Here is a 26,420-nt window from a genome sequence, read left to right as displayed (position 1 = left end):
ACAAACAGTCTTAGCATTGGTTAAATTGGTTTATCCATTATTGATAACAATTATTACCGTAAATTAAATTGAAGCATTTTAAAAATCAACAGATGTTTTCTATCAAATAATAATCAGACGAGCAATTAAAATTTAAACAAGAAAACATTCAAAATGTTTGCAAGAAAGTAAAAAATAACCTGGTACAAATAATCAACATTATCCCTTTGAGTGCCTTAACTTTTGCCTGAGGATTCTGTAGAAATGTTTATAGTAAACGTTCAGTGATGTCACACATAGATACCTTAATTTGACATAACAAGGTCATTTTAGGCACCATGATGGTCTTGTCCCTTTTTTCTACTTACTGCTTCTACTTTCTTATGATTAAAGACATGTATTGCAACGGAAAATAGCACCTATAATAATTGTAGACAAGTCAAAATCAGCCCTAATTAACTGATATAAATTTAGTTAGGTCGTATAGTTGGGACAAGAAATGCGCATTTGATTGGCAGAATGTCCATTTGGTTGCTTGATAAAAATCAGAAGCCTATCAAATTTTGTGAACAATTATACTCCAGTTTATTAAATAGAGGGAAAGACCACCTTTGCATTAAGTTAGGCTCTTATGATAACTCATACCCACGTAAGAAAAAATAAATAACCTTTAATGGAAAATGCGCTTTACAATATGCTCAAGGCTATGCAAAGTTCGAAATCCTTGAAATATATGTGGATAGCCATCTTGCAGAACTCTCCTATCTGAAGGAAGATCATAGCCAGATTTTATTGATTTTTACCGATAGCATCCCATTGGCTCGTGACATCACTAAGTCGGTTTGGTACTGATACAAGTACTGCAAATAATATGTAAAGAATTCCGTAAATATTTCTACGATCATGTTTATCTAATCATCAAAACACGATGCATTGTCAAGCTTACGATTGCACTAAAGATAAAAGAGAAATGTTCTAAAAGTTTTTTTTTTACCAGCAACACGAACATTCTTCGGAAGTAACCATAAGATTTTCCTTACAAATACTAGTCATCTGGCTGCAAATCCCGTTGTTCGTCAATGATGTCTGACATTTGCTTATACATGTTGTGTCTAAATCTCTTCTTCCATTTGTTTTGGGTTGAAATTATAGGGGAAAAGTCCCAAATTTGCGATTTCTTCGGACATGATAACCGATTACCTATTTATTTCCAGTTTACAAACCGACTTCGTGACGTCACAGTTCAACCAGTCATGGTGGCGCACATAGGCGCGGGAAATTCAAATTCCCTAATTATAAATCTCGATTTATTTATTAAGAAAAGGAAATTAATTTGTTTCAATTTTATTTTCATGAATATTTAACAGCTTAGTTTCGATATTTATGACTTGCACATTAACATGGTCTTCTCCTTTAATGTGCTTAAATACAATAGAAATTGACCGTTTTTTAAAAGAATCATATTAAAAATGTTGTTTAAAAAAATACTGGTCTTTATACAAAGCTGGTCATAATATGGATATTAATTGGATTTTATACAGAATATTAATTTCCGATATATAATTGCACGTGCTTGAAAAATAATGGCAACGAAAATTTGTAACAAACTATAAGAAAATCAATCAATCCTTGGAATAAATTAATAAGAAAGTTGAACTATAAATAAAGAATCTTGCATTTTAGTAAACAAAGATAAAATATAGATAAAAAAGTACCTTTCCTTCAAGAAAAAAATTCTTGCATTATAATAAAAACAAATCTTCCATCTTTATGAAATAATCTTACATATCAATACAAGAATAACTAGCATTTAAATCAATGTTTTTGCATAATAATGAAAACAATCTTGCATTAAAATTCAAAATTTTGCATCATAAAAAATCCTGCATTTGAAAGAGAAAAAAAAAGATTACACATTAATGAAAATATCTTATATATTAATAAGAAAACATTCAATAAAAATTGAAAAAAGAGATGATTTTTGCAACACGTCACTTGCCATATAATAAAGATTCAATCATTTATCATTAAGCCCATGTTTATTTAGCTTATTCCTAAAGGTATGAGAATCTCAAGCTTTTTCCTTTGAAGTTTACAATCACTAAGTCATTTTCCTGTTGTGGTGAAAATCTCTTACCCTGTAGGAAAAAAAACTGAAACTTTCAGCTGTTGAACTGCTTAAATGGGGATGCCTATTTAATATTGCAGCGCACAGCTTAGGAATTTTACAACTTTAATGAGCCTAGAGGCATACGGCTAAAACTTAATTTCTGGTGTAACACACGTTCTGGTTGGATGAAAAAGTTTGTCCATCATCTTGTAGACCAAAATTTGTAATGTGACTATGAAGTCATCAAGACTTTTTTTAATTTTTAACTTGTTAATTTGATACTAAAATTAAATTATCAGGAGAGGCCGTTATATTCTTCGGTCTATTTGAAATAACTGAATACCCGCTAACCTGTAAATAGTATGAGTATTCTGTATTTTATTTTTGTGCATGAAATCTTGTTTTTCACAAATTATACCCCAAAATATGATTTTCTTTGCCTTGCACCTTCTTTAGTTCTATATACACGCCCTAACCTGGAATATTGTGTCCGTCTTGACGAAATCAAAATCTTGAGTCCATTTTATGCGGATTCATAATAATTTGCCCCCTGTTATTCTAAAATTGAGTTCCAAATAATGTTTGTTTTCAATTCAAAGAGTAATCAAGGGAACCAAGGTTATAGCGGTAATCAAAAGAATGTAATCCAGGGACAAAACCAGACATGGAACACAGACATACACAACAAAGAACATAAAGTAACTAAAATCATACATACAAAGTAACAAAAGTAAATGAGCAACTCGGACTCAACTAAAAACTGGCAGCATAGACCAGGTGCACCGGCAGGGTAAGCGTCCTCTGCTTTTCTAGTAACATCCGCCGAGTTGCTCATAAAAAGTCAAGTCCGGGGTAGACAAACGAGGAAAGGAACACTATGACCCGTTGAATAAATCAGTTTTCATGGTGCTGATGGATACACCATAACGATCCACGAGTTCATGATGACGACCATAAAAGTTTAGACAACGATTGAACAAGTAATCCATAAACAACAATCCAAAAAACAACAGTACAAACATACTTATAAAAAATAACATTTATCCGTAAAGAATGTAGAAGGAAAGATATAAGGGCCTTTGGTTCAGAAACAGGACAAGTTCGTCCGGAAAACCATCCGTATTTTACAAATGTATTACAATAAGTAGTTGGAACATGTGAACATTTGAAACTTTAAGCTCATTTTAGAAAACCATGGATGCAAATCGAATCAAGTTTATTTGTCATCCCGTACGCAGAATATTTGAATATTGATTTTGGGTATCTGGGTTGTGCCATTTTTCCCTTAAACTTTAAAAATGCACTAAATGCAATCAATTTGCGGAGCTTTTGCTTTAAGTGATAAAATAGTCAACTTTAGTACGAAAAATCTTTTCTACACATTCTTGATTTGTTACACCTGATCTTTACATATTACCTCTTTGCTGACCCATACACTGCACGATTTCACTAAAATTACCTATCAAAGTGTGTTTAGTCAATTGATCCTTGACCCCTCCTATACTTAAAGGAATTATAACAGAAAATACCGTTTTTCACTTAGATAAGTACGATATTCAGAAACAATATTGATTTATCCTTCCATTGACATATGAAATAGCCCTCTTGGCTCATTAAACTGAAGCACTATAAATGTCCACAGAGTTTAAGCTCCATTACTACTCATATAATTATTACCTTGGGCTATTTCAGTCGAACAACAATTGTGAACTAAGTTTTTTTTCAATGACATTGTTTAAAGTGCGTTACCTCTTGATTCCATGAACAAAATAGTAGTCTATTAAGTTTAGGCATTACATGTAAATAACAGTTAGTTACTATAAAAGATACTAAAATTATTACTAACAATAACAATCTGTTCATTTCAATGTGTCTCCCTGTGTGATTGTACATTTGGGAGGTTTATACTTATTGCTTGAACTTGATACATTCATTTACTTTCTGTCAGTGTTATGTTGATGCAAAGTGCCAAATTCAGTAACATTTCAGCTGCTCAAGCTAATGTTTTTTTTTTCTTTTCATCGTTTTTTTTTCACCCCACTGATGTTTATTTCATTTTTTTTAACACACAAGACATAATATTTATACAAAAATATGACAAACATTATACCACTTACATGTATTTACTTTGCTTAGTATTAAAATATTCAAATTTAAACAGACGTGTTAATAACAAATTCGTCTTATTAAAGCAGGACGTTGCGACTGGTTTAAGAAGTCTGACTGAAAGAACGTTATGGTTTCCTCAAGATTTCTGGTTCGTCCTTTACTTCTGTTTTTCATAGTATTAAATACTACAGGTAAGTATTACTCTTTAGATATGTGATTTTTTTTTAAAGTATTCATAACACATTACAATTTCATGAGTGCACACGAAATGAAATCATGACAAAAAAATCCAGTCATGCCCAATCATTGTATCAATAATGACGCAGACTTAATTCTTTTTTTATATTTTTGAAATGTTATTTTCAAAGGCAATATTAATATTGGCAGTTGCATTAGAATTGAGATGAACGTATTTTGTTTGAAGGTATGGCGTCGCTAATCTTGATTCGACAACGGTAAATATTCTTTTTCCGGCTTGCTTACGTGTCATCAGTAAATCAAATTTACAACCGTCAAATCCGCGATTGGAACCACCTTTTGCTTCAAATACAATACTGTTATCTCTAAACGTCAAATTTCACTATGTGGCCTTGTTGACAGATATGGAGTGTCAATCTGCAGTATAACATATGACCTCTCATTTGTGTAGTATATGTTTGCTTTTTCACTGAATGTGACAATTGAGCAACATTGTGGGTGTCTTTCACTATATAGAAACTGTTTATATCATTTTGGAAAACGTGCGTTGATGGTGGGAACCATTCTGCTTTTTGTGTAATTCTGTTTTTTTTAATTTGCTAATGAAAAACAAAAGTGTTAATATCAAATGTTTCACTATATAATATAACTTGGTTCCATTGATTACTCTTTCATATGTAAACAACAAATTGCGACTGGTGAAAGACGTAAATTGAAAAAAAAACACGCTATGATTTCGTTAAGATTTCTGGTTTGCTGTATTCATCTGTAGTATTAAATAAATCCTTTTATGCTCCATTAAGAAATCTTCATCGACCCCTATCGAACATAAATGAATATTTATATTATAATATCACTTTATTTCAACAAATCCTTGTAACAAATTTATTTACAAAAAAATGAAAATTCATAAATATTTCTCTTTTACCTTATATGGCACTTGACCACCAACAAGCTACTTATTCTTCACTCCTGTTCTTCTGGGTTCGATCCGGTTCAAGCAGAGATTGTTCTGTAACGACCTGTTTTGATAACACTGTGTCTTCTTTCTATTTCAGCGAGACATAAACGCCATAACAGATATAACCGTATGTTGTATATCAATTTGTAAAATTACTAGCTTTGCTAACCTATCTTAATCATTTTTTTCAATCGTTTGGCAACTATATAGATTTGCAATAAAAATAATGTTTTCCATTTTCCTGTCGTGTAAGTATTTTCGTACATTTAAAACGTCATGGGGTAGCATGCGCGCCATAAGTGCGGGAGACCGTGGGTCACAAACCGAATCAAACCAAGAATTTTAAATGCTTCTCTGACATGCATGCAGTATTCAGAGAATAAAGTGACTGGTTAATGTGTTGCAGTGGTGTGACACGCCTCCCCTCGGGCATCAACAATAAATATCCGACTCAAGGTGTCTGACTAGTACAAATGAGGGTCTGTCCGATGAGTCTACCGATCATGTCCTGAATGGATGAAATATCAAATAGAGGACGGTAAATCATAATAAACCTACCAATTAAACATTTGCTATTTTCACATTTAAAAGAGTACTTTAGGGAACAAAGATTCTTGTGGAAATCAAAAGAATGTAGTCCAGAAACAAAGAATAGACATGAAAAATAGACAAACACAACAAAGGACATAAAGTTACTAAAGTAATACATACAAAGTAACAAAAGTAAATGAGCAATTCGGACTCCACTGAAAATTGGGAGCATGGGCCAGGTGCACCAGTATAGTAAGCGTCCTCTGCTTTTCTAAAAACACCCGCCCAGTTGCTAATAAAAGGTCAAGTCCAGGGTACACGAAAGAGAAAGGAAAACTATGACACGTTGAACAAATCAGTTTTCATGGTGCAGATGTATACAACGTAACGATCCACGAGTTCATGATGACGATCATATTACTTCTGTATTGATGTCTTCAATCTTGTAGCACCAGACCCTTTTCCAGAAGCCTAATTGTAAGAAGTCTAGCGCAATACACAACGTCTGCGTAGTTACGGAAAGCTGTGGCATAACGTATGAGTTGTGATATGAAAGCTCCATACGAAGGTGGTGAAGGGATGTTGCCACAGATGAAAGGAAAGTTGACAATTCTGGATGAAAGTCATTATGTTTGTCGTAACGTTTGATAGATAGTTTCCTTTATCATCGACTTCTAAGAGTAATTCGAGATATGATGCTGTCTTTACAGTGTCTGTAGTATCCTTTATCGCAAGTTTTTTGGGGTAGATGCGATGTATTAGATGCGATGTATAAAGTGCACGAAACGAGGATTGTTTTACGATATTACATCATCTATATAGCGGAAACTGAGTATAAAGAATCTTACTAAACGATTTTCGTTCTTTCGGACAGATCAGCTATAAAGTCAGCCTCAAAAGAGTGAAAGTATAGGTCAGCAAGTAGAGGAGCACAATTTGTTCCTATTGGAATGCTGACAGTTTTTTTGAAAAACTGGACAAATATGTTGTCGATCAAAAACTCCAGCATTTTGAAAACATCTTCTTCTGTATATTTTGCAGATGATTTGGAATTATTTTTTTACAAAGTACGAGGTTCTCAACCAGTAATTATATTTTTGTATTTAGGTGTACCATCTTTTTTGAGAAACAACGATGTTTAATGTTTTTGAGTATGGGGAATAGAAGTATACAGTTTTGAAAAATCATAGGCTTTAATGTAATGTTATTATATTCTGATAATAATCTTGAATTCAGGGTTTCCAAAAGATCTTTCGAATTTTTCAGGATCCACATTGAATTAATACCACTACGGGAGTAACTAGTGTTGTGGTAAGATTGCAGACCCTCTTTGACAGCTGTGAGTATAGAAGTTAAAAGTTTTGAAAGAAGTTTAGTTGTACATTTTGGAGATCCCGCTGTGTAACGTTGTTTGTATGGAGACTTGTGGAATCCAGTACATAGACAGTAAATCACAGTCATCGTCTTTGGTTGAGAGACCAAAAGAGAATAGTACAGATTTATGATTTTCCACTATTTCATCTTGGAAGACTGTAGTGGCAGTATAGGTCTTATCACTGCTATAATTTTCTATGTCTACCTCTGATAATAAACATTGCTTGTGATTTGTTTTGAACACAAAAACGATAAAAAATATTAATCAGGTGTTGAAAATTACTCTGAATTTTATTTTTATTTGAAAAAAAATCATGCAAAAATAATTTGACTTTTCTCGTTTTGTTCATAAAGAAAGGTATCAGTCGCCAGGGTGTAAATGTTCTTGACAATCATTTCATAGGAAGCCATATATATACTCTCCTGCACTTTACACAGGGCTTGCAAGACTCATCAGAAAACCCCGTGGATTCATGAAATAAGGGTTCAAAAACTATCATTGGTTTTTTACACTCTTGCAATTTCACAAAAGAAAACACTTTTTAAAAAACCTATTAAAAGCGGGAAAAGACACATTCGATTCATAGGCTTTGTGTATAAACGGACTCTTCTTCAAATGCATAATCTAGTATTCTTTTTTTTTAAATTATATCCAGATGGTCATAAACGTGTCTTCCGAACAAATTCAAACGTTAGAGATGTCTTCGACAAAATACAGAAAATTAACACGGAAAACTGTGGCATAGCCAAGGATGCCGATAAGATTCTTGATATAAAGTTGGACTATTCAAGATGGGACTCCTACACACTTTTAGCACTCTATATCGCAAATAAAATGACAATGAGTATTGAACAAGATGGCGGAACACTTGAACCAAAACCCAATTCATATTTCTTGGATTTGACAAAACAAGCAGTAATAACAGGTGGGAAGACAATATTTGCCTCTGCTGCTATAGTTGAACCCGGAATGTTTGATAGACAAGGACTGTTTTCAGCATACGCGTTTAGAAACACACAAGGCATAAGTGTGTCAAATACAGCCGACGATGTTGATTTTAGAGAACTCGAGGGATACCAACTGTTGAAGAAAAGATCTTTGACCAGTATAATGAAAGTATCAACAAAGTCTAAGGAGGGGTAAAATGATTTCATATTTTCCAATCTCTTTAGTCACTATTTGAAATTTCCTATTACGTTATTGGAAAACTTTCGCGAGTTTCTAATTGTTGTGATATTCGCAAGGTTTCGGGAATCGCGAAAATAAAAGCTCGCCAAATTTTAGTCCAGATATTTTACATGTATTTTTATTGAATAAAATCGGAAGATACAAAAAAAAAAAAAAAAAAATAACGACCACAAAAAATCAACTGAGCAAGTCGCAAACTTTGGAACCAGCGAAAATTACATTGTATATATATATTTTGGTGACATCAAAGGCATTTTGACAGAACAAAAATTATCTTGGATTATTAGGTTCATAGCCACTTTTTTAGGATATTAATACCTATTTAGCAACATCAAAATGCATTTCGAAAACAACCTAACGGTGATTTCGAATTTACTGCTCTGAACTACTTTTTGCTAGACATATTAGTCTTTTATCTGTGTTTCCTACTGATATGTGTTACTGGCGATTACGTAATTTATGGAAAAATGGTTATTTTTAGGGACAGCATCACTGACAATGACGTTTTATATGCAACGAAAAAAAATGGTATTTGGTCAAGGCCATATTTTGACTGCGGGGGAGGTAACATATGGATGATTACCTTTTTCGCACCAGTCTTTAGTAGAGATACAACAGGCACCCCAAGGTTTGAGTAGGTATTTATTGATAAAAGTAGCTAATTCAATTATATTCTTAAAAATAAATTAAAGTAAAAAGTTTTAATTGTCCGCTACTTTGTATTTGTTGGATAAGTGTCACATTGGCATTTTATAGTAAAAGTAAAATAAAATAAACAAAGTTGTCCGACAATCATTTGCTGACAAGCTTTTAAAATTCCGAAATTAAACATAAATACCATACCGAATGCTTCTACTGGATTTTAGGACATGACTAATCAAATAAGCCGAAAATGTTCTCTATAAATAGATTTATGATTGGAATTAATCACTGCATAACAATAAAGTAGGAAAAGTTTTCATTCGGTGGTAATAGTTTATACCATGATAAATGCCTTTTTCATAATTGACAGAGGATCTGGTACTATTGATGTTGCAATAACAGGCCTCGATGTAAACCAGTGTGATTCCGTTGGGAAATCTACAGATGCATTTCATAATGCCTTCAAGGGTACTCATAAATGTCCATCTTACACTAAGGTATGGTCAATAGAAGGAAAAAAAACCCCTCGATTATTATGTTATATCCAACTCTGGTCATTGCAAGTCTAGCTTTAGTTGTATTTCTGGAATGTTATTACATGTACATCAAGTAATAAGCGATGTAATTGGATCTCAAATGTACCATAACACAAAGAAAAAAGACACTCATTGCACTCATATATATATATTATGTGTTATTTCAATTATTTGTTTTATTTTAGTGTGTATTTAAGCCGGGATTTGGATTTAGGCCCGGTGGTTACATTTGTCTGGCTAAAAATGGCTGCATTCTTAAAGGAACCCTTGTAGAGAATGCTAGCCGACGCAAACTCAGTAAAATGAAGAGGATGTGTCGGCGTTTTAGGCAAAAGAAAGGTAAATAAATGTGTCCAATTTGTGTTTCGTATTTGTTCTACTTGTCTTTTCTTTGATTTCACTGCATGCATTAAATAAACATTTATGGCAATGTTTTATACTCCTTGACATCCAATTTTAGTGCTACACTTAAGAATCATATGAAGAACATATGATATCGAATCTGGTCTAATTACAATTTGATTACAATATGTTTCTGTCACGTGGTTGATGTTTATAACGTGATATACATATGATGTTACGTAAATGAGGTCTTCGTCATTTTCCTATCAGCAAGCAAACATATGAACATTCAAAATTATTATATGTAACTAATCCAATAAAGTACAATTTGTCTATACCAAACCCTGAAAAACTGACGACCTGTTCTAACCCAATTTGTTCGGAAGTTCCTTCATACTAATATCAATAGTTTTGAACCTGCTATAACACCAGAGACCGATATTCACATAAAATTATTTGTGTTTTTATCGAACTTATTACCGTGTAGCAATAGAGAAGCATACTTTCTAGAAAAGCAAAGGACGCTTACACTACCGGTACACCTGGTCCATGCTTCCAGTCTTTAGAGGAATCCGAATTGCTCATTTACTTTTGTTACTTTACATGTATTATTTTGGTTATTTTTGTTTTATTTTTGTTGTGTTTGTCTTTTATAAATGTCTGGTCTTTGCCCCAGGTTGCATTCTTTTGATTTGCGGTAAAATATTGGTTTCCTTGATTACTTATTTATTACCAAATGTATGCATATGAGGTTTATGTTAATAAGATCATCTTTTTCGATTCTATTAACTAGTAGTTCTCATGCTTCAGAGATGGAGATAGTGACCAATTCTCATGATATCACATGGTCACATGACGAAACCCTATTTATACGCATTTTATTTTGTTTACATTTTTATTGTAGGTTATAAGAAGAGGCACTACTAAGTAGAAAAAGTCACCTACTGTGCACTCCTCAATAAAAATCGTGTGTGTGTGTGTGTGTGTGTGTGTGTTCTTTTTGATTTTTGTTGTTTCTTCCTCTTTTATAGTTACTGTTTTATAACATGAGGGTTTAATGCCAAGTTATAGTAACTAGGTTAATTTTAGTAACGCAGACTACTGGATCATGTTTTTTAAATTTTGTTCTTGTTTTATTCTTGGTTATGTTTTTTTTGTAGGAGACATTGTTGTACATGTTGTTTTGGGTGTAAAGTGGCTGTCACAATGGCTTAATTATAAAATTAAGATGATACAATGTATCATTTTGAGTTATATTAAAGAAAAATATTGACCTTTTCACATTTCACAACAAGTCATAATAGTAAAATTTGTTGTAAGTTATGACGTTACAATTCTATTTTCTACTGTATCTTGTAACTTTTAGGTGGTAGTGTAGGGTTTTAACGATATATTTGGTATATTTCAAGGATGAATGTCTTCCTGGGAAAGTATTATTGTTCGTGGGTTGAGTAAACCACGAAATTTGGTTTCCATTCATTTGTATGGTAAAGTTGTCAAATCCATGAATTCAAGCATCTATGAACATATTTTTTCGCTAAACCACGAAAATTGGTAACCTTAAATAAAAGTACTTTCACAGTACTGGACGGTAAAAAATGTCTTTTTGTGGGGTTGTTTTGTCGTGAAGGTCTAAAATTGTAGAAAAAAAAGATATAATAATGAAGGTACAGAAGAAGCATCATGAAACGTGTTAAATCGGACCATTTACTAAAAAACGAACAAAGCTTTGTCTGCTCGGTGTGTCGTTGGTCGGATTTCGTACATCAGATATTAGGAAATACAATGTTTAATCCTCATAATGTCAATCTAAAGATATCTTAAATCTATTACTTTCATTCGAAACTCATTTAGTGAAATAAACACTGGGCATAACGACATTCATATGACAACGTGACATGCATATTAATTTCAATATGCAAATTGAAAAAGGTAACTTTATAGACTAAAGTGCTGAATAAACTATATCATAAATGAATAAAATAAAGCAAATATACCTTTCTTCGCCTTTAATCGGCTGTATCCTCAGTCAAAAATAATGACAATCGATTTGTAATATAGTTCCTTTTGGAAGAGAAAATCCAGAGCTTACAATATGGGTTTCTTTTGGACTGATTATCGGAAACCTTTTTAAAATATTATGTTCCGTTTAACATAATCGGCCTTATTGCAGCTGCATGTAAAATTAGTTACCCATAAAGTTGTATTTGTCATTTTATATTAAGCACTGTAGTCCGAATTTCTCTCCCATTGACTCAATGTTAACAAAATAGTAAAACAATATAATTTAAAAAAAAAAAAAAAAAAAAAAAAAAAAAAAACTTTGTTCCCTATTTCATTCTTGGCCAACATAACGATCAAATATAGACCTGTATCATAGAGCAAAGCCTACAAGACAATCAAATATAGACCTGTACCATGTAGTAAAGCCTACAAGAAGATCAAATATAGACTTGTACCATGTAGTAAAGCCTACAAGACAATCAATATAGACCTGTACCATGTAGTAAAGCCTACAACACAATCAAATATAGACTGTAACATGTAGTGAAGCCTACAAGACGATCAAATATAGACCTGTACCATGTAGTAAAGCCTAAAAGAAGATCAAATATAGACCTGTACCATGTAGTAAAGCCTACAAGACAATCAAATATAGACCTGTACCATGTAGTGAAGCCTACAAGACGATCAAATATAGACCTGTACCATGTAGTAAAGCCTACAGGACGATCAAATATAGACCTGTACCATGTAGTGAAGCCTACAAGACGATCAAATATAGACCTGTACCATGTAGTAAAGCCTAAAAGAAGATCAAATATAGACCTGTACCATGTAGTGAAGCCTACAAGACAATCAAATATAGACCTGTACCATGTAGTAAAGCCTACAGGACGATCAAATATAGACCTGTACCATGTAGTAAAGCCTACAAGACAATCAAATATAGACCTGTACCATGTAGTAAAGTCTACAAGACAATCAAATATAGACCTGTACCATGTAGTGAAGTCTACAAGACAATCAAATATAGACCTGTACCATGTAGTAAAGCCTACAGGACGATCAAATATAGACCTGTACCATGTAGTAAAGCCTACAAGACAATCAAATATAGACCTGTACCATGTAGTAAAGCCTACAAGACAATCAAATATAGACCTGTACCATGTAGTGAAGTCTACAAGACAATCAAATATAGACCTGTACCATGTAGTAAAGCCTACAAGACAATCAAATATAGACCTGTACCATGTAGTAAAGTCTACAAGACAATCAAATATAGACCTGTACCATGTAGTAAAGCCTACAAGACGATCAAATATAGACCTGTACCATGTAGTAAAGCCCACAAGACGATCAAATATAGACCTGTACCATGTAGTAAAGTCTACAAGACGATCAAATATAGACCTGTACCATGTAGTAAAGTCTACAAGACAATCAAATATAGACTGTAACATGTAGTAAAGTCTACAAGACGATCAAATATAGACCTGTACCATGTAGTAAAGTCTACAAGACGATCAAATATAGACCTGTACCATGTAGTGAAGTCTACAAGACAATCAAATATAGACTGTAACATGTAGTAAAGCCTAAAAGAAGATCAAATATAGACCTGTACCATGTAGTAAAGCCTAAAAGAAGATCAAATATAGACCTGTACCATGTAGTAAAGCCCACAAGACAATCAAATATAGACCTGTACCATGTAGTAAAGCCTACAAGACAATCAAATATAGACCTGTTCCATGTAGTAAAGCCTACAAGACAATTAAATATAGACCTGTACCATGTAGTAAAGCCTAAAAGAAGATCAAATATAGACCTGTACCATGTAGTAAAGCCTACAAGACAATCAAATATAGACCTGTTCCATGTAGTAAAGCCTACAACACAATCAAATATAGACCTGTTCCATGTAGTAAAGCCTACAGGACGATCAAATATAGACCTGTACCATGTAGTGAAGCCTACAAGACGATCAAATATAGACCTGTACCATGTAGTAAAGCCTACAAGACAATCAAATATAGACCTGTACCATGTAGTGAAGCCTACAAGACGATCAAATATAGACCTGTACCATGTAGTAAAGCCTACAAGACAATCAAATATAGACCTGTACCATGTAGTGAAGCCTAAAAGAAGATCAAATATAGACCTGTACCATGTAGTAAAGCCTACAACACAATCAAATATAGACTTGTACCATGTAGTGAAGCCTAAAAGAAGATCAAATATAGACCTGTACCATGTAGTAAAGCCTACAACACAATCAAATATAGACTTGTACCATGTAGTGAAGCCTAAAAGAAGATCAAATATAGACCTGTACCATGTAGTAAAGCCTAAAAGAAGATCAAATATAGACCTGTACCATGTAGTGAAGCCTACAAGACAATCAAATATAGACCTGTACCATGTAGTAAAGCCTACAGGACGATCAAATATAGACCTGTACCATGTAGTGAAGCCTACAAGACGATCAAATATAGACCTGTACCATGTAGTAAAGCCTACAAGACAATCAAATATAGACCTGTACCATGTAGTGAAGCCTACAAGACGATCAAATATAGACCTGTACCATGTAGTAAAGCCTACAAGACGATCAAATATAGACCTGTACCATGTAGTAAAGCCCACAAGACGATCAAATATAGACCTGTACCATGTAGTGAAGCCTACAAGACGATCAAATATAGACCTGTACCATGTAGTGAAGCCTAAAAGAAGATCAAATATAGACCTGTACCATGTAGTGAAGTCTACAAGACGATCAAATATAGACCTGTACCATGTAGTGAAGCCTACAAGACAATCAAATATAGACCTGTACCATGTAGTGAAGCCTACAAGACGATCAAATATAGACCTGTACCATGTAGTAAAGCCTACAAGACGATCAAATATAGACCTGTACCATGTAGTGAAGTCTACAAGACAATCAAATATAGACCTGTACCATGTAGTGAAGCCTACAAGACGATCAAATATAGACCTGTACCATGTAGTAAAGCCTACAAGACGATCAAATATAGACCTGTACCATGTAGTGAAGTCTACAAGACAATCAAATATAGACCTGTACCATGTAGTGAAGCCTACAAGACGATCAAATATAGACCTGTACCATGTAGTGAAGTCTACAAGACAATCAAATATAGACCTGTACCATGTAGTGAAGCCTACAAGACGATCAAATATAGACCTGTACCATGTAGTGAAGCCTACAAGACGATCAAATATAGACCTGTACCATGTAGTAAAGCCTACAGGACGATCAAATATAGACCTGTACCATGTAGTAAAGCCTACAGGACGATCAAATATAGACCTGTACCATGTAGTAAAGCCCACAAGACAATCAAATATAGACCTGTACCATGTAGTAAAGCCTACAAGACAATCAAATATAGACCTGTACCATGTAGTAAAGCCTACAGGACGATCAAATATAGACCTGTACCATGTAGTGAAGCCTACAAGACGATCAAATATAGACCTGTACCATGTAGTGAAGCCTACAAGACAATCAAATATAGACCTGTACCATGTAGTGAAGTCTACAAGACGATCAAATATAGACCTGTACCATGTAGTAAAGCCTACAAGACAATCAAATATAGACCTGTACCATGTAGTAAAGCCCACAGGACGATCAAATATAGACCTGTACCATGTAGTAAAGCCTACAGGACGATCAAATATAGACCTGTACCATGTAGTAAAGCCTACAGGACGATCAAATATAGACCTGTACCATGTAGTAAAGCCCACAAGACAATCAAATATAGACCTGTACCATGTAGTGAAGCCTAAAAGAAGATCAAATATAGACCTGTACCATGTAGTAAAGCCTACAAGACAATCAAATATAGACCTGTACCATGTAGTAAAGCCTACAGGACGATCAAATATAGACCTGTACCATGTAGTAAAGCCTACAGGACGATCAAATATAGACCTGTACCATGTAGTAAAGCCTACAGGACGATCAAATATAGACCTGTACCATGTAGTGAAGTCTACAAGACAATCAAATATAGACCTGTACCATGTAGTAAAGCCTACAACACAATCAAATATAGACCTGTACCATGTAGTGAAGCCTACAACACAATCAAATATAGACCTGTACCATGTAGTGAAGCCTACAAGACGATCAAATATAGACCTGTACCATGTAGTGAAGCCTACAAGACAATCAAATATAGACCTGTACCATGTAGTGAAGCCTACAAGACGATCAAATATAGACCTGTACCATGTAGTGAAGCCTACAAGACGATCAAATATAGACCTGTACCATGTAGTGAAGCCTACAACACAATCAAATATAGACCTGTACCATGTAGTAAAGCCTACAAGACGATCAAATATAGACCTGTACCATGTAGTAAAGCCTACAAGACGATCAAATATAGACCTGTACCATGTAGTGAAGCCTAAAAGAAGATCAAATATAGACCTGTACCATGTAGTGAAGCCTAAAAGAAGATCAAATATAGACCTGTACCATGTAGTGAAGCCTACAAGACAATCAAATATAGACCTGTACCATGTAGTAAAGCCTACAAGACGATCAAATATAGACCTGTACCATGTAGTGAAGCCTAAAAGAAGATCAAATATAGACCTGTACCATGTAGTAAAGCCTAAAAGACAATCAAATATAGACCTGTACCATGTAGTAAAGCCTACAACACAATCAAATATAGACCTGTACCATGTAGTAAAGCCTACAAGACAATCAAATATAGACCTGTACCATGTAGTGAAGCCTAAAAGAAGATCAAATATAGACCTGTACCATGTAGTAAAGCCTACAACACAATCAAATATAGACTTGTACCATGTAGTGAAGCCTACAAGACAATCAAATATAGACCTGTACCATGTAGTAAAGCCTAAAAGACAATCAAATATAGACCTGTACCATGTAGTAAAGCCTACAGGACGATCAAATATAGACCTGTACCATGTAGTAAAGTCTACAAGACAATCAAATATAGACCTGTACCATGTAGTAAAGCCTACAGGACGATCAAATATAGACCTGTACCATGTAGTGAAGCCTACAAGACAATCAAATATAGACCTGTACCATGTAGTGAAGCCTACAAGACAATCAAATATAGACCTGTACCATGTAGTGAAGTCTACAAGACAATCAAATATAGACCTGTACCATGTAGTGAAGCCTACAAGACAATCAAATATAGACCTGTACCATGTAGTGAAGCCTACAAGACAATCAAATATAGACCTGTACCATGTAGTGAAGCCTACAAGACAATCAAATATAGACCTGTACCATGTAGTGAAGCCTACAAGACGATCAAATATAGACCTGTACCATGTAGTGAAGCCTACAAGACAATCAAATATAGACCTGTACCATGTAGTAAAGCCTACAAGACGATCAAATATAGACCTGTACCATGTAGTGAAGCCTAAAAGAAGATCAAATATAGACCTGTACCATGTAGTAAAGCCTAAAAGACAATCAAATATAGACCTGTACCATGTAGTAAAGCCTACAAGACGATCAAATATAGACCTGTACCATGTAGTAAAGCCTACAAGACAATCAAATATAGACTGTAACATGTAGTAAAGCCTACAAGACGATCAAATATCGAAAGTACCTGGAATTGAAGGAGAAAATAATAATAATAATAATAATAATAATAATAATAATAATAATAATAAAAACAATCAAAAACATTGGAATAACCCTGCATATCTTAACATTAATCCAGCGTAACGTGTGGTACAATATTAAAGATTATAAAAAAAGAAGAAAACACAGTCACCGCTTTTTGAAATTAATTGTAAAGATAGCATGTTGTCTACTGAAAGAGTTATCAAAGGAACCAAGATTCTGGTGGAAATCAAAACAATGTAATTCAGGGACAAAGATTAAACATGGCAAAAACAGACAATCACAAGAAAGAACATAAAGTAACTAAAATAATACATACGAAGTAGCAAAAATGAGCAACTCGGACTCCACTAAAAACTAGGAGCATGGACCAGGTGCACTCGAAGGGTTAGTGTCATCAGCTTTTCTAGAAACAACCACCGAGTTGCTCATAAAAAGTCATATCCGGGGTAGAAGAAAGAGGAAAGGAAAACTATGAAATCGGTTTTCTTGACAGATAAAATTATTGTCCCTAGCTAGCATCTATTATTCTAACGCTGTTGATGCATTCAATATAACTTAAAATATTGTGTGTGTGGTTTTTTTTTATTTTGAACTAGCTTACAGAAAACGAACGTAAATACTCTGTCGATGTAGACACATCTTCGTGCCTGTTGTCCTATTTGTTTTAAAGTGTTTGTATTTGGTATCGATTGCAAGAGTTAAATCCGAATTCAATAGACTTTTAAAGGTCTTTTTATTGTTGTATTTTCCAACCACTGTCCTAGGTTAGGAAAGGGGTTAGCGCTCACAAAGTTGTTTTACCCAGCTATATACCAAGTCATGTTTCTTTATGTTTATTGTTACATTTTGGTGGATGTCTGTGTCATTGGCAATCATACCACATCTCCTATTTCTATATTACATATAATTTTCGAACCACGCTCTTTTACGGACCTACAGAATTATTCTTAACTCTATAACATGCAATGTAATTAAATAAATCAAATCCTTCTTGGTACTTTTGGAAAATTCTAAAGTTCTTACTAAGAATTATTGATTGATGCAATTTGAATGGTGATATGATTACCAACATGTTTACATTGTATTTAATCATTTTTTACATTTTATATTTCCTTCTTTTACCAAGAAAACATTTCAATTATTAGCAAGAAATATCTAAAAAAAAAATCTTAGCCATGGACAAATTATAAATATGTTCTTTATTTTCCTCACTACCATGTTGAATTTTCAAATAATTATATTTGCTTTAGCTGATGAACCGTTTTAGGGGGTGACATTATCACTTGGAGTGCCACAACCTATATCGGGCGAGTGCTGGAGGAATTTGTAGGAATTTTTATAGTCAATATTCATTGACGCCGCATATAGATACGTTTGCTTGACGTAATAATGTCGTTATGGGCACCACGTTGGTCTTGTCCATTTTTTTCACTTACTGCTTCCACTGTTTTCTAATTCAAGGCATGTAACACAACGGAAAATATATTCCATAATTAATGTAGACAAGTAAAGATCAACTCTATCAGTAAAAAGACTGATATTTATTCAGATGGGCCATATATTTGGGAAAAAATGTGCATCAAATTGGCAGATTGCCCACCAGGTTGCCCGATACCTATTGAATGGCTACCAAATTTCGTGAATGATTATACTACTGTGTGTTCCAAAAATACTCAAAAAGATAACCAACATAAATGGATTTTATACTTTACAATAAAACTTCAACTTACAAAACTTCAACGATTCTTCTCTGAAATTTCGTTCTGCATTTAGTAGAGAATTGTGCGATTGAATATTTAGTATATAAATAACGCATAATTTTCTATTTTTCTCGCTGTATGCCTCATTGACTTCATGCATAGTTATCATAGAAAAAAGTGATGATCGACAGCTGTGTATCTATATTTGTCAAATCAATATAGTTTTATTTCGGTAAAGTGAATGATAAGCAGATTTGTCTCATATTTAACTAAAAAATATTAGAGAAAGCACGGTCAGTCAAACCGAAATATATGTACATGCTGTTATTTTGCAGCTTAAAATAACACAGTCAAAAATATCTTATTATTTTGTCATTGTGATTTCAGTTGATTTGATCAGAGGATAGTCATATATTATATAGATAGCAGTGATTTACCGAATCTTCCAGTGTAAACATTTTCGATAATTCACTGAAATAAATATTACTCTCTCACTTGATACCACCAAAAACGTCACAACATAATTATCAATCCGCCGAACATGTAAGACAATAACACACAAATGATACTATCACAAGTGATGTGTTGCAAAGACATCACTTTTCAATTTTTATTCAATATTATAGAATTCATACGCTAGATTTTTCATCATTATGCAATCTTTTTTCTTTAAAATGCAACACATTTTGTTGTAATGCAAGATTTTTTTTATTATAATGCAAGATTTTATATCGTAATGATTTTTTCCATTAATGTGCAACATATTGTATTAATATGCAAGATATTTTTATAATGCAAGCTATTTTTATAATGCAAGCTATTTTTATAATGCAAGATATCTTTTAATAATGCAAGATTTTTGTTATTATAAATGCAAGATTTTTGTTATTTCTATATTGTTATCATTTAATCTCTATGCAGCTCAAAGTCTAATGGTATCCAAATGCAAAAATTGCGATAGCACTTCCGTTTGAGGTGTTTATATGTTAAAATGGACATCATACAACAACAACAACAAAAATTGAATGCTTTGTTTATGTCAAATATCTCCGAATATTTATGTTTCAGTAAAAAATGAGTTGTTTTAATTTGTTTCACTTAGTAATGCGTACTTTTTTTACGAGTTTCGTCGGTATTTGCTTAATGATGGCATCATACGCATGTAAATACTGTAGCTAATCTTTAATCTTCAAAACCACTTACATGGTTTCAATTATGCAATGCATGATTTCATTGAAATTACCTATCAATTATTATTCAACAAATACTTGTTGAAAATGTTCATTAGATATACATAAATATTCCTCTGTTACCTTTTATGGCACTTGACTACCAAAAAGCTCCGTACTTCTGGCTGGGTTCGCATCCGGATTTAAGTAAGGACCGTTCAGATCACTTTCCTGTTTATACAATGTTCAAGTCGTACATTTGTTTGTTTTTGTGTTGATGGAAAGTGCCAATTTTATACACATTTCAGCTGCTCAAGAGAATTTTTTGGAACATAACTGGATCAATTTCATCTTTTATTTTTAGTCTCGCGACTGAAACAATTTCATTTTTTACTACACAGATGTTTCTTCTGTTTAATTCTAACGCACAAAACATAATATTATGCAAAGAATATGACAAAAATGGTATTGCGCACATATATTTTTTTTTCTGCTCAGGATTAGACTATTCAAATAAAACAGACGTGTTAATATCAGATGTGTCTTATTCAAGCAGCAAGTTGCGACTGGTTAAAGAAGTCTAACTGAAATAACGCTATGGTTTTCTTAAGATTTTTGGTTTACATCGTTCTTCTTCCTTTCATTGTATTAAAAACTATAGGTAAGTCTTGTTCATTTAAAAAAATATGTTTATTTTTTGTATTCATTACACATTATTACTTCCTGAGTGTACAAGTATATGAAATCATGAAAAAAATTGTTTTCATGACCAATCATAATATCCATAATGACGCAGACTTGTTTCTTTATATAGTACATTTATCTAATTGTAATTTTTAAAGGAATTATTCATTTTGGCAGTTGCATTAGAATTAAGATGATTCCTTTATATTTGAAGATATGGTGTCGTAAATCTAGATTCGAAAATGGTAAATAATCGTTTTCCAGCTTGCTTACACGTTACCAGTAAGTCTAAGTTACAACCGTCAAATCCGCGATTGCAACCTCTTAATCTTCAACCAAATTGATCAACAATGATCGCTTTGTGGCCTTACTTCCCGATATGGAGTGTCAATCTGTAGTACCTAACAAATTACCCCTCTTTTGTATGATGTGCTTCCTTCTTCACTGGACACGACTTTATTTAGGCAACATGGTTGGTGTCTTGCACTATAAGGAAACTGTATCTTTTTGAGAACCTGCGTTCACCTCCTCCCGGTTTGTGGCGGGGATCATGCTGCTTATTTGTGTACTTTTATTTTCTTCAAATACGCAAAAGAAAGACAGACATGTTAAAATCAAATGTGATGTATAAACGCAACACATTGCAACTGGTGAAAAACGTCAAATGAAAAAAAAAAACCGCTATCGTTTCGTTAAGATTTCTCGTTTGCTGTAGTCTTCTGTATTTCTAAGAATTGTATTGAACTATTCACCATTACACGTTTTCGATATATTTGATTTTTTTTTTTATATTTACAAAACCTACGTATTTATTTGTATAAGAAATGACCACCAACAAGCTGTTATTTTAAATTCTGTTCTTCTTTGTTTGCCTCCAATTTCTAGTAGGAATCGTTCAGATTGTTTATCTGTTTGTACTACTTTTTTGCTGTAAATTTGTTGTCCTCTCCGTCTTTTCGTAATACAGGTTTTGTTTTGTCCGTTTACACTGTCACTTTAATTTTGTCCAATGTACCCTTTTTAGGTAATTTTTAAAACAAATTGTAATCATAATTACAAACACCAGGCGCCGCCCGCCCTTAAGCTTTTTTTTTATCGTGGTAACTGATTTTTTGTGATTTGTTTAAAAATATAAGTCGATTCTTAACCGGACAGAAAAAATGGTACCACATCCATAAAGGTCTTTTACAGGTTTTGTGATCATGATCTATTTTAATAACGCTGTGTCATCTACTTTTTTTATGCCAGACATGCACACAATAACAGATATTACCGTTGTATATTAATTATGAAAATTACTAGCTTCGTTTACATTCCTTAATGAATTGTATTCAATCTTTTGGAATATGTATATAGTCTATCTGGCCGAGTGGCCTAGGCAACTGGACTTTGTGCAGGCGGTGTTGCCATAGATGTGCGAGTTCGAGTCCCGCGGAGGGAACGACCAAAAATTTGCATCGCAAATTTAACAGTTCTAACATCGTTGGGAATTATCAGACCGACCTATATATATACAAACAAAGGTCTCAGAATGTGACGACACTATTCGCTACGCTGCTCCATCGGATCAAATTGATACAGGGAAGATAATGTAGACGTATAGAAAGATCTGAAAAAATTCCAAACGATGTTAGAACTGTCAAATTTGCAATGCAATTTTTTTGGATTTTTTCCTACTGACATGCAATAAGTATTAAGAGGATAAATTGGCTGGTTAGTGTAGTGTGACATGCCTTCCCTCAGGCTGTTGCCTTTGTGAGCTACAATAATAAATAACCGCTACAACCTGTCTGCCTTGTACAAAGGAGGATCTGTTCGATTAGTTTATCGTTCATGTCCTAATATGCATAAAATATCTGCAATAAGATGGTAAAGCATAATAAATCCACCTATGAATCTAACAGTTGCTAGTATTACATTTAAAATCTTTTAATAAAGTGTCGAAAATTCCTCTGGGAAAAGTTTTATTTGAAAAAAAAATACATGCAAAAAAAATTGAACATTTCTCGTTATTTCCATAAAGAAAGGTATCAGTCGCAAGTGTGTAAATCATCGTGACAACCATTTCATCGGAAACCATATGTACTCCCCTGAACTTTACACAGGGCTTACAAATCTCATCAGTTTATCCCGTGTTAAGCTGCGTTTTTTTTTCTTCATATTAAAGGTGGGAAAACACCTTTGATTCATATGCTTTATGTATAATCTAGTATTCTTTCCTTTTTTTCGATCATTTTGAGATGGCCATAAACGTGCCCTCCGAACAACTTCAAACATAAGAGATGTGTTCGATAAAATACAGAAAATTAATAAAGAAAATTGTGGCGAAGCCAAGGATGCTGATAAAATTCTTGATATCAGGTTGGACTATTCACGATGGGACTCTTACACATTTTTAGCACTGTATATCGCAAATAAAATGACAATGAGTATTGAACAAGATGGCGGAACACTTGAACCAAAACCCAATTCATATTTCTTTGATTTGACAAAACAAGTGGTAATAACAGGCGGGCAGACAATATTTGCCTCTGCTGCTATAGTTGAACCAGGAATGTTCGATAGACAAGGATTGTTTTCAGCATACGCGTTTAGAAATACCCAAGGCATAAGTGTGTCAAATGTAGCCAACGATGTTGATTTTAGAGAAATCGAAGGATATCAACTGTTGAAGCAAAGATCTTTGACCAATATAATGGAAGTATCAACAAAGACTAAGCAGGGGTAAGAATGATTTCATAGTTTCCTATCTATTTAGTCGCTATTTCAAATTTCATGATTTTCGCAATATTCGCGAGGTTTCGGGAATCGCGAAAAATAAAGACCACAAAAATTTATTACCCTTGTTCATACAGCAAGTTGCGAAATTTTGGGACCCGCAAAAATTATCCGCTATATGGTAGAAATATAATTTTAGCGACATCTGTAGAGGCTTTTTGAAAAAAAGACCTATCAATCATCTTAGATTATGTGGTCTATAGCCGCATTTTTGTTATATTTTACATTACTTATATTATTATATATTTAGCGACATCAAAATGCAATTGAAAAACAACCCAATGTTGATCTTGGTGCTCTTTACTGCTCTGAAACCACCGATTAACACTTGTTCCCATAGAAATGTGTCATTGGCGATTTCAAAATTAATTAAAAATTATCATTTTTAGGAACAGCATCACTGACAAAGACATTTTATATGCAACGAAATTAACGGTGATTTTGAATTTACTGCTCTGAACTACTTTTTGCTAGACATATTAGTCTTTTATCTACTGATATGTGTCACTGGCGATTACGTAATTTATTGAAAAATGGTTATTTGTAGGGACAGCATCACTGCCAAAAACATTTTATATGCAACGAAAGAAAATGCCCTCTGGTCAAGGCCATATTTTGACTGCGGGGGCGGTAACATATGGATGATTACCTTTTTCGCACCAGTCTTTAGTAGAGATACAACAGGCTCCCCTAAGTTCGAGTATGTATTTATTAAATCAAATTAGTTAATTTAATGGAAAATAAATTAAAGTAAAAAGTTTTAATTGTTTTAATTGTTCGCTACTTTGTATTTGGTGGATGACTGTCTCATTGGAAATCGAATCACATCTTCTATTTTTATATTAAAAATGAAGTAGAATAAAATAATGTTGTTTGACAATCATTTGCTTACAAGCTAATAAATTCCAAAACTAAACAGAGATACCGAAAGCTTCTTTTGGATAGAATCATAGAAAATGTCTGGTAAAATAAGCAGAAAATGTTCTCTTAAACACAGATGTATGATTCAAATCAATCATTGTACAACAATAAAGTAGGAAAAGTTTTCATTCGATGGTAATATTTTATACCCTGCTAAATGCTCTTTATACCCTGCTAAATGCCCTTTTTCCTAATTGACAGAGGATCGGGTACTATTGATGTGGCAATAAAAGACCTCGATGTAAACCAGTGTGATTCCGTTGGGAAATCTACAGATGCATTTCTTAATGCCTTCAGGGGTACTCATAAATGTCCATCTTACACTAAGGTATGGTCAATAGAAGGAAAAAAAAACCTCGATTATTATGTTATATCTAACTCTGGTCATTGCAAGTCTAGCTTTAGTTGTATTCCTGGGGTATTATTACATGTACATCAAGTAATAAGCGGTGTAAACGGATATTTAAGATACCATAACCTAAGCGAAAAAAAGACAACAATTACACTCATATGTATATTTTAGGTGATATCTCAATCATGTTTTATTTTAGTGTGTATTTAAACCAGGATTTGGATTTAGACCTGGTGGGTACATTTGTCTGGCTAAAAATGGCTGCATTCTTGTAGGAAGCCTTGTAGAGAATGCTAGCATACGCAAACTCAGTAAAATGAAGAGAGTGTGTCGCCGTTTTAGGCAAAAGAAAGGTAAATAAATGTGTCCAATTTGTTTTTCGTATTTGTTCTACTTGTCTTTTCTTGGATTTCACAGCATGCATTCATTAAATAAACACACAAAAAGTTTTATACTCCTTGACGGCCAATTTTAGTGCTACACATAAGAATCATATGAAGAACACATGATATCGAATCTGATCTGATTACAATCTGATTACAATATGTTTCCGTCACGTGATTGATGTTTATCACATGATATACATATGATGCTTAGTCAAGCAAACATATGAAAATCTAAAATTGTTATGTGCAACTAATCTAATAGTGTGCAACCTGTCTAAACCAAACCTTGAAAAATATGACAATCTGTTCAAACCAAAATTTTCCCGAAGTTCCTTAAACTAATTTCAATAATTTTGAACCTAACATTTTTCTTAACCTTACTATCCCTTCACTCACAAAGAGATTCCGTTCAGCCAGATTTCATTGATTACTGAATTATCATATGTCAGTAAAGCAATGAATCACATGGTCACTTGACGAAACCCTATTGATACGCTTTTAAATTTGTTTTGGTTTTTATTGTAGGTTACAAGAAGCAGTTCTACTAAGTGAAAAGAAGTCACCTACCGTACTACAAAATAAAACAAATCCTGTTTCGTGTGTTTGTTTCTTTGGTTGTTTGTTTTATTTGTTGCTTTCTCTTCTTTTATGGATATTTTTTAAAACATGAACGTTTGTCGCATAAATGTTATTTGTTCACACTTGGCTGTCAGTTGAAATGGTCGCTAGTGAAACTTTACTTCGTATTTTTTATAATGAAGGAAAGGGCGAATTAAGT

At 33.4% G+C, this 26,420-nt stretch overlaps 1 protein-coding gene across 1 annotated transcript; it reads left to right on the top strand.

Annotated features, from left to right (window-relative positions):
* Nucleotides 1-21,053: 21,053 nt before the first annotated feature.
* LOC148601498 (uncharacterized) lies at nucleotides 21,054-26,240 on the top strand. The gene is made up of 6 exons (XM_088555915.1): nucleotides 21,054-21,182; nucleotides 23,446-23,929; nucleotides 24,531-24,683; nucleotides 25,106-25,232; nucleotides 25,456-25,609; nucleotides 26,168-26,240. Exons 1-6 carry the CDS (start codon nucleotides 21,119-21,121, stop codon nucleotides 26,188-26,190), a joined length of 1,005 nt encoding a protein of 334 aa, XP_088412041.1. The 5' UTR covers nucleotides 21,054-21,118; the 3' UTR covers nucleotides 26,191-26,240.
* The last annotated feature ends 180 nt before the right edge of the window (nucleotides 26,241-26,420 follow it).

Source organism: Perna viridis, chromosome 12 (assembly GCF_037379345.1).
Source record: "Perna viridis isolate PV_CMFRI_1.1 ecotype Kerala chromosome 12, ASM3737934v1, whole genome shotgun sequence".
Lineage (NCBI taxonomy): Eukaryota > Metazoa > Mollusca > Bivalvia > Mytilida > Mytilidae > Perna > Perna viridis.
This window is presented reverse-complemented; position numbering and strand designations above follow the sequence as displayed.